Source organism: Ochotona princeps, chromosome 8 (assembly GCF_030435755.1).
Source record: "Ochotona princeps isolate mOchPri1 chromosome 8, mOchPri1.hap1, whole genome shotgun sequence".
NCBI lineage: Eukaryota > Metazoa > Chordata > Mammalia > Lagomorpha > Ochotonidae > Ochotona > Ochotona princeps.
Window position 1 is genome coordinate 72009772 of NC_080839.1, and position 10364 is coordinate 72020135.

The 10364-nt window shown below is 43.1% G+C and overlaps 1 protein-coding gene across 1 annotated transcript; it reads right to left on the reverse strand.

The window, feature by feature from the left end:
* Positions 1-395: 395 nt before the first annotated feature.
* On the reverse strand, positions 396-5024 carry LOC131480902 (thyroid receptor-interacting protein 11-like). The gene has a single exon (XM_058667372.1). The coding sequence runs from the start codon at positions 5022-5024 to the stop codon at positions 396-398; it is 4629 nt and encodes a 1542-aa protein (XP_058523355.1).
* Between the last annotated feature and the right edge of the window lie 5340 nt (positions 5025-10364).

A 10364-nucleotide genomic window follows, 5' to 3' on the forward strand; every position in this document is an offset into this window, starting at 1 on the left:
AAAAGAAAAATTAAAAAGCAAACAAAAAAACTAAAATTAAGAAAAGCCTAAAAAGCAAAAACAACAAAAAAGAAAACTAAAAAATAAACAAAATGAAAACTAAAACAAATGAGAAAAAGAACCTAAAAAACGAACAAAAAAAGAAAAAATGAAAAAACAAAAATGAAAATACTGAAACAAAAATAGAATAAGAAAAAAGCAACAAAAAGACCAAAAAAACCCTAAAAACTAAAACAAAAAGGAAAAATAACCCCAAAAAACAAAGAATAAGATAAGAAAAAAAGAATGAACAAAAAAGAAAAACAAAACGAAACAAAAAAAACAAAGAGAAACAAAACAAAAAAGAACAAAAAAGCAAGTTCTTCGAAGCTTTTCCTCTCCCTGTTTGCAGAGATCTACTTCTTTAAAAGATCTTGTGTCACAACTCCAGTGCTGTTGTGCGCTGGCACTGACGGTGGTGCCAATGTAACCACTGGTGGCAGTAAGTCCGTGTGGGGCTCCAGCAGAAGGCTTCCGGGTCTGCCCAGGTCAAGTCCAGAATCCAGAGGTTTCGTCTCACTGGCCGGAAGTTTGGACGGTGGAATGGATGATGGGAGTGATTCCGTTTGCAAGTAACTGACAAAAAGTTCCACAAATGACCTGTTGAGCCTGGCCTGCTGCTTTGGTCTTGGAGGTGTGTTGGGGTCAGTTTGGGCTCCCCCTCCAAGCCACCCACTCACCCATTGAGCAACACAGCCTTGCTGTTTCAAAAACTGATCTTTCTTCTGCATTGACTTAACTGTTTTTAAAAGTTCATTTAACTCCTCGGCCTTGCCCTGTGCTTTTTCCTTCAACAGTTGCTCAAAAGCAACAGCTTTGTCCTTCAGTGAATGACACTCGGCCTCTTTTTCTTGCAACATCATGGAGATCTTCATGTTCGTCTCTTGTAATGCTTGATGTGCATGCTCCTTCTCCCTAGTCTCTTCCACTATTTTGTCATTTTCATCCTTTAGTTTTGAAATGTCCATTTCTAAAATTAGTATTCTCTCCTTTAGGTTTGTTACTGCCTGTCTTAAAATTTCATTTTCACTCACTGTGTTGGCCAAATTCTCATTTGAGGAAAGCAGCCGATGACTTCGGTCCTCGAGGAGGAGGTCTTTCTCCTTGAGGAGGTTTTGCAGGACATCATACGTTTGCTTCAGCTGCCTGAGCTCCGAATCGTGCTGCTCGTGCTGTTTCCTTCCCAGCTCTGCGGCAGCAGCAATGGAGTCAAACAGGTGTTGGTTATTCTCCTGCAGTCTTCTGATGGTATTTTCTCTTTCTTTCAGGGATCTCCTTAGCTCTTCTACCTCTTGCTGAAGCGATGGGGAAGTCTCCCTGGTTCTATCAGACTCACAGGCTCCAAGAGGCCCTGCTGCCTCACAAGGAGACAATGACCCAGTGAGCGGTGGGGGTGAAATGCTATCAAGTTTTCCTATAGAGAGGTCTTTGGCATTGCCTTGCTGCCCCAAATAGCGCTGCATTTGTGTCAACTCGCGCCTCAAATTTTTCAGTTTGTTTTCATTTTGTTCATAATTCTGTATCAGGTCATCGTAGTTGCCTTGCAATTTCACGCTACTCTTGCTGCTTTCCAACATTTGCTCTTGGAGCTGAAGCAGCTCTTGGTGGAGATGGGCTGACTCATGGTGCATATTCCGGACCACAGTTGTGACTTGCTCTTTCCACTCTAACATTTTGCTTACCTTTTGTCTTAACTGGTCACGTTCCTGTAACAGCTTTTCAAACTGATCACTGTTAACACCCCCGGCCTCATTACCGGTGCCAGAGGTTTGCAGGACCGTCAATAAGGTCTCGCATTTTTGCCGTAATGCGTCTACCTCAAAGTCCTTTTCTCTTATGATCCGTGATAGATTCTGAAGTGTTTCTCTAAACATTTCTTGGCTGGTGTTCTCCAGCTTGGAGGACATTTGTTTATTTTCTTGTTGGAGTTTAACGAGTGCTGACTCTTTGGCAAACACTATGTCCATCATTTTGTGATATTCCGTTTTGAGATGGCTGTTTTCCCTCGTTTGGGCACTGAGAACAGCTAATACCTGCTCTCTCTCCGTAGCATAGGCTTGCAGCTGCTGCTGAAGGGCAAGGATGTCCTGGGAGTAGGACGGCGAAGACATTTGAACATGAAGAGCTTGGATTTCCAAATCCTTCTGCTGAAGAAGTTGAGTTAGCTTTCCTACGTCATCCTTTGATAGTTGGTCAATCCGTTTAGTTAAAGATATATTCTTTTCATGTAGAAGCTTAATCTCCAAATCTCGCTCTTGTATTCCTTTTACTAACTCTTCTGTTTCTGCTTTAGATAGTTCATGTTTTTCACTTTTGTTTTCAAGGCTAACATTTTGAACTTTCGCTTCAGGACAGATATTACAGTTTTTGGTGGGGATATGCTGTCCTTCCTCGGGCAGCTGGGTTTTGATCTGTTCAATTGTTTTCTGCAGGTTCTGAATTTCCTCATCTTTCTCTGACAACAGCAGCGCATGGCTGGCATTCATTTGCTCATACTGGTGCTTATACTCCTCCATCGCCTTCTTCAGCACCTGCAGAGACTGAAGCAGCTGCCTCTTACCCTGTCTTTGATCTTCAATGATCTTTAGATGTTCCTTAATCTCTTCTTCCAGATGTTCCTTGACAATGGTCAGATGGGTCACCTCTGACTCTAGTTTGGCCACGCTGTCAGGGGATCCGGGCTCGGCGCCCTGCGCAGCCCGACTCTGCTGCTCCCTGAGCCACTCGAGCTCCTCCTGGAGATGATTAATTTCTTCTTTAATGCAGCCCAGGCTTCTATCCTTTTCCTCTACCGTCTGTTGTAAAATTTCATTCTTTTTAGAAGTCTCAATACATCTGTCCAATTCTGCCTGCAGCTCTGAACTTTTTTCATGAAGATTTTCAATGCAGTTTTCCTTCTCATTTATAACTTGTGTCAGCTGCTCCTGCCTTTCTAAACTAGACGACAAAAGCTCCTCGGTATGTTTGTGACGGGTGTCTAGTTTCTCAATGCTCTTTTGCAGAGCCGCTATTTCCAAGTCCTTCTCCTGATTGAGTTTCAGTAAACGTTCCTGTTCCAGCTTAAGGGCAGAGGAATCCAACGCGTGTGCGCTGGACAGCTCCTCGAGGCTCTGCCTGTGCCTGCCGGCCTCCTCCGACAGCCTCTGCTCAGCGCCATGTAACTGAGCTTCTAGCTGCTCCTTTTCCCTTGTCAGGGTCTCCACAATCATGTCTTTTTCTAAAGAAACCCGATTGTTTACAGTAACAGACTCTTCTAAGTTATGTTTCACCTGTTCACATGCCAAAATCAACTTCTCATTTTCTATTCTGAGCTCAAAGGCAATTTTCTGTAAATTTTCATCACGCTTTTCGACTTCTGAAAGCTGCTGCTTTAAGTTTCTTACTTCAATTTCCTTTTCTTTAAGTAAATTGTTACAATTATTACTAAGGTCTTGACTAATAATTAATTCTTTTCTAATTCTACTATGCTCCTCCTCATTTTGCTGAAGGTTCATTTTAAGGTGCAGATTCTCTTTCTGGATGCCTTCATTGTTTTTCTGTGCCTTATTTAGCTGATCAACTAAATCTTGTACTTTATCTTCAAGCTCCTGCTTGGTTGAATGCAAAGCACACAGCTCAAATTCATTCTGATTTAAATTTTTTCTCTCCTCCTCCAATTCTTCAGAAATGTTTGCTTTGTCCCTCTCAAGCTGATGAACTCGCTTTTTTTCATGATCTAGATCTTCTTTTAGTTTACTGATGATAACATCGCCTTCGTTTCGTTGGTTTAATAGCTGATCTTTCATTAAAATTACATGTTGATTCAGCGTTTTGGTTTCATTTTCACTGTCAGCTAGTGCCTGCTGGAGCCTGAGCACTTCCTCCGCCACCGCAATGGTTTCTTCGCCCGCCGCAGGCTCCACGGGCTTCTCAGCACAACATGCCAGCCTCTCACATTCCACTCGTAACGTCTCACATTCAAGCAAGATTTGTCCCTTTTCCACATTCAGCTGTTCGTATTCTCTCCGCAAACTATCGTTGTCATGTTCGGCAGAAGTTAATCTTTGAGTCATGTCTTTTATTTTACCCTCCAGTTCGTTGATTTTTTGGGAGGATTCAGTTTTTTCTGTTTGCAATACTTCGATGGACTTTTGCATCTCGGAGACTTTAGCGTGGTAGTCTCCTGAAAAACCTTGCTCCAATAGTTGTTGAAGCTCCTCAACCCGTGCCTCATGAGCATGCACTTCCTCTCGGTGTTGACAAGTCAGCTCAGCCAGTTGCAGATGATGTGCATCTTGCAATTCTGCTATTTCATGTTGGCAGTTATCAAGTTCCTGTTTTTGATTTTGTTTAAGATCTTTGATTATTTTCTGCAGCTTGCTGACTTCGTTTTGATCAGAACGATGTGGTCTTTCGTCCTTAGAAACCTCGACTATGTTTTTCCAGTGGCCAACCTCAGACTCGAGCCCCGAGCCTTCACTAGGCAGCCAATAAATTTCTTCTTCTGAGGAATTCAAGTCAATACTAATCATGTCCTCATCACTAAATGCTGGCCTGGGCTGACCGGCCCCGTAGCCTAGTGCACATGATGAGGTGCAGATGGCGACAATGCTGCCACGTGCTGAGTGGAACGCCTTCAGCTTTACCAGCTCCTTCTGCAGCTCTGCTTGTCTGACTTTAAGGTGGTAAATTTCCCTCTCTTTTTGCTGAAGCTGGCCTGTGTAACTTGTTGACTGCTGTTTCATTTGACGTTCTAACGATTCATGTTTCTCTTCAAGATCACTACATAGGTTTTGGAGCCTTTCATTTTCTGATTTTAAGAGCAAATGAAGGAGTTCAATTTCTCCTCTTCCGGAAGTTGGTAATTCTGCTACTTCCCCTGCTCCTTGCACGAGCATATCCTTTGTAAAATTAGAGATGTGGCCAGTGAGGGACACCAAACCGCCCCCCACTTGTCCCAGAGAATGGCCTAGACCAGAGCTGATGCTCCCCAACCAGGAAGACATCGTTGCTGGTTTCGCAGAAGCCACTTTTTAGCATCAAATCGCCATCTTAGGCGTCCCGACCGTCCCGCCGAACCTTCTCCAACCGCGACCTTGGCGGGACTAACCCAGAACTCGGAGCGCCGGAGGTGACAGCACAATGAGGGGCCCGAGGCCTGCCCGAGACACGCCCAGGCCTCGGGATGGCGTCACAATCAGCTGCTTCCACTCCTTCCCAAGACGTCCCACCGGCCCAGCGGGCACCCGTCCTTCTTCCCTGGCTTTAATGACTGCCCAGTGCCGCAGGACACTCCTGCCAACTCCACGCAGGCTGCCATGACACTGGCTCTCCAAGCGGCGGAGGAGCATAGACGTCCCTGCTGTTCTTGATCCCTTTTTTTATCCCATACTTTTTCAGTTTCTAATGTTGGCACTTATTGCTATACACTTTCTTGTTAACATTGCTAACATTGTATCCTATGTCTTGATATTTTGCTTTCATTTTCATTCATTTCAAGAAATTCTTAAATCTTCCTGCAGATTTCTGCTGTGACCCATTGTTCTCGCAGGAGCGTCCTGCTGGCTCTCCGTATGCAGACTCTGTTTGGTAGAGTTTCTTCTGCTGTTAATTTCCAGTTTCATTTCATTGTGATTAGAAAAGGTATGGGAGGGCCCTGCATGGTGGCCTAATGGTTAAAGTCCTTGCCTTGAGCGTGCCAGGATCCCATATGGGGGCCAGTTCTAATCCCAGCAGCCCCACTTCCCATCCAGCTCCCTGCTTGTGGCCTGGGAAAGCAGTCGAGGACGGCCCAAAGCCTTAGGACCCTGCACCCGCGTGGGAGACCTGGAGGGAGCTACAGGCTCCTGGCTTCGACTGGCGCAGTTGCAGCCACTGCAGTCACTTGGGGAGCGAATCATCGCACAGATCTTCCTCTCTGTTTCTCCTTATCTCTAAATATCTGACTTTGCAATAAAAAATAAATCATTCTTTAAAAAAAGATATTTGACAATTTTTCAGCGTTTTGAATTTGTTGAGAATCATTTTATGGTTTAGTAGATGTTCTATTCTGGAGAATATTTCATGAGCTGATACAGAACATGTATACTGTGGCTGTTCTTTGTCCAGAGTGTACATTAGCTCTTTTGTTCCTCCGTTAAGTTTTGTTGTTTTGGTGATTGACCTATCGCTGTTGAAGGGGGGCTTTGAAGTTCTCCCATTACTTCTCTCTTTGGAGACATTAACGTTTATCTTCTGATGCTGGGTATTCTAGCGTCATATGCATATACCTGTCATGTAGTCAAGTGTTCTTATTGAACTGATCTCTTATTGGTTACACCATGATCTTCTTTCTCACTTAGAGCAGATGTCTGAAAGTCTGTTGTGTTTGACATGAATGTGGCTACTCATGATCATTTCTAATTTCCATTGACTTGAATATTTTCCTATCCTTTCAGTCTGTATGTATATAACCTTTCTTGGTGAAATATGTGTCTTGTAAGCAGCATAGAGAATTTTTTTCTCCAATGAAAAGTAGTCTGTGGCTTTTAATTGGGGAATCTAACCTAATTATGCCCTAAGTTGTTGCTGGTTTTTGTTTTGTATACTTGTTTCTACGATGTTTTCTGCTGTCACATTATGCCATGCTGCTGATTGTCTTTCTACTCTTTGTGAAGTACACTCTTAAATTTTATGAGGCTGGCTACATGCTGATAAATTCTTTTCATTTTTATATGTTTTAGAAGATGTTTATTTTACCAGGCTAAAGCTAAACTGCCTTTAGCCAATTGTGTTACCAGCATCTTATACTGGATTGCTGCTTCTGATCTACTGCCCTGCTAATGTGCCTGGGAAAGCAGTGGAAGATGTCTGACTCCTCTTTCTAGGTGGAGTTCAGCTCCACCCTGTAATGCCAAACCCTGTAATCTCTCCATTTTACAGCTTCTGTTTAGTTGATGACTCTTTTCTAAAACTTTCTAGTCAACTTACAGATTCTCTTCTTATCTGATTTTATTGCTTTTACTTGACATTAAAAATGCCTGTTAGAAGCCTAAGATAGGGCCCTGCACACTAGCATAGTGGCTAAAGTCCTCTCCTTAAAGAGGTCCTCTCCTTAAAGAGGTGAGTCGCATTGATTTTCCTGAGATTTTTACCTTATGCTGAGTGTGCAGTCAGCAACTTGGAAATGGCTGAGGCATTGTCAAGATAAACCTCTCACAATTCAGTTATAATCCTCTGCACATTCTTACTAAGGGTATGAAAGCATCCTCCTCAATTTCCTTTTCTACTCACAAGGAAATGGCCCAGACATTATATTAAGTTATAAGCGCATCAGTTCTCATCTTGCCTTTCTGGCTGCAGAGGTCGGAGTTCCACCCATCAATACCCAGGTCCTTGCAATGTCACCCTGAAAGAGTGAGTTTCTTTATGACTTCTGTTGTTGGCAGCATTTCACCTTTCAGTCCGTTTTATCCTCTACTCATTGGGATATTGCATTGCTGAGACCTAAGATTAGCTGCCTGTGGAAAAATGAGTGGAAGTTTTCAGCAGAATCTGCTAAAATTGTTATCCATTCTCCTCATAGCGCTGCCTGGACCAAATGTCCAGATTGATGACGGTATTCGAAAAACAATGCTCAAATCCCCAATCATAGCTTTTAAAATAGCCTTTTCTAGATGAAGAAGGAAAAGTGGAAACATTTTATCTGCTGTTATGTTGCGGAAATAACCTGAGAAATAAAGGGCATTCAATAAGTATTTGTTGAAAGAAAGTGTGAATTGAAAATGTTTTCAGAATTCTCCTTTGAGAAGACCCATTCCCAATTGACTGGATTTCTGCCAAATACAGTTTCTTCAAATACACTTTTTTCAAAAGTCACCAAATCCAACATTTATTTCTTCACACAGACTTTTTGGTTCACTCATGCTACACTTACTAACTGCTTTCCATAAATCCAGATCCTTTGAAGAGAAGGGTATTTGGCCTAGCAGTTAAGAGATCAGTCAAGGCACCTGTCTCCCATACAAGAATACCTGGGTTTAAGTCCAGCATATAGCTCTTGACCTCATATTCTTGCTAATGCAAACCATGGGAGGTCAGAAATAATCACAAGAAGTACCTTCCTGTTGCATGAATCTGACACGCTGTAGACAGGTTAATGGACTTTAGATGAGCAGGTGTCTGTAAAGAACTCTCAGAGAGTTAGAAAAAAAAAATGAAGTGGGAAGAGAAAACAAACAAGTTGCCTACTCCATCATAAAACATTTGGCTTGACACCCTTTAATTATTCAGCTGTTCTGCAAATAATAACTTCAACATCTCAGTGATTTAACTAAACAAAACTCATTATTAACACAGAGTTCCTATCCATTACCCATAGGAAATGTGCTCACAGTTTCCAGTGACCCAGGCTGATGGAAGGCTTCACTGTTTTGAAGTAACATGTGAAATACCAGACTTTTCAATAATTTTCAGAGCCAAATAAGCCAGAATCATGAACTGACTTCATGGTCTTAACCTGGAAGTGATACTCAGTGTCTTAGATTTTACTCCTTAGGGCTAACTACATGCATCCACTTAACCACATAATGTTTAACAATGTGCAGGAACAGTATTTAAAAATTATTTTCTTTGCCACTAAGATTAATTGTGTGTATTTGCATATTTATAATGCAACTATCCTAATTTATGATATGCACTATCAGAAATCCATTTGAAATTTAAAAAGAGTAAGTGAAAAAAATATATATATATAAAGTTATTTGTGTTTAATCTATTCTTACATACTCATAGGACACCACAATTCTAGAACTGCTAATACTTGATTAGCTTGGCCTAGTTATAAGGAATGACATTGCTACTGGTAGAATTTCTTTTCTCCCCATCTGCCTTTGCACTGCTATAACAAATGCTCCATTACTGAGATAACTTGAGCTTACTTTATTCTGGGCCACCTGCAAGAACTTATTTAGCAAAGTCTATGTCTGGCTATCCTCTCTGGGACCCATTAGGACACCATAGTCCAGAAATACCTTTCATCCGATTTCTGGATTGAGAAAATCAGCAAAGTTCAGGTCTTCCTTTCTTTCTTTGAAATTACCTTCTGTGTGAATCTGTTCTGCCTGTATCTAGCACAGTGACAGTACATGGCAATTATTCAGAGAGTTCACTGCAAATCATTCAGCCTCAAGACGTAGTTTATACACTGCACTCTAGTTCTTCCTACTTGTTGATTCCACATACAAACACTCAATGAGTTTTCAAGAGTCTGCCAGCTAGCACTGCGGCTAGCCCAACCAACCCTCAACCACTCTGGTTTTTGCTTGCACCTGTTGGAACAGTCAGCCCACCGTGGCCCTTCCCTTATCTAGCCCACATGAGGCCCACAGATGTAGCAGCCCTGCCTATTCTGATCTGCCCCCATCCCGACTCACGCTTTCCAATGGAAGTAGTTGTCCAGCAGGGGAGCCCACATTCCCCTGTCAGCTTTGCCTCCTCCCCCTGATTATCACATGTGCTGTTTGGGCGCTGCAACCACATCTGGTACGGCTCATCTCACCTTGGCATTCCTTATTGTGTACTAGTATGTGTCGCAACTGAATCTGGCTTGACCCACACTCTGTTCTGGTGCTCGGACTCACCAAGCAGGTGATGTGAACAGGTTCAGCTTGGTCTGCCCCTAATCCATGCCATGTGCACACCAGTGGGATAATTTCCATAGCCTCTTCTGGGCTGTTTCCTATTGTGCTTCTTGTGTTTACCTGCAGGGACTGTGTCCTGCCAGAGGAGTTGCCCAGGCTCCTCCGTCAGAAACTCTCCCAGTGCCAGGTTTCGCGCATACCAGTGGGTCCATGAGCCAGCCCTGTTCAGTTCACCTCCTGTCCTAGCAGGAACAGTGGTGTTTCCTGACTGTTCTTTAACCCAATCTGGTTCTTATTGTTGGATGTTTCAACCCAGCCATGGCTCTTCCATACCCCCATACAGCTTACACATAATTCAGTAAGGGCTGAGACCTAGCCTAGTCTGTCATACATTTCCTCTGGTCCTGCAGAGCACCAGATGGTGTTGGGGTCTGACCCGGCTTGGTGCTTCCATTTCCAGTCCACACTTGTGCTGAGTGGGATTACACTCGTATCCTGATCGGAACGCAGCCCCATTTACAGCCCATGCGCTCATTGGTGGGAAACTCAACCCAGCTAGAGTATCCCCTTAGCTGCCCAACTGGGCCTATTCCAAGCTGAGAATTTTGATGATGAAGTCTTTCTGATGCTCCTTGGCCAGGAGGGAAGAAGCTAGCTTTCCTTGGCTATGTAAAAATGTCATCGAAAACTTTTATTTTGGGGGGAGGAGATTTATTTCTTTGTGAG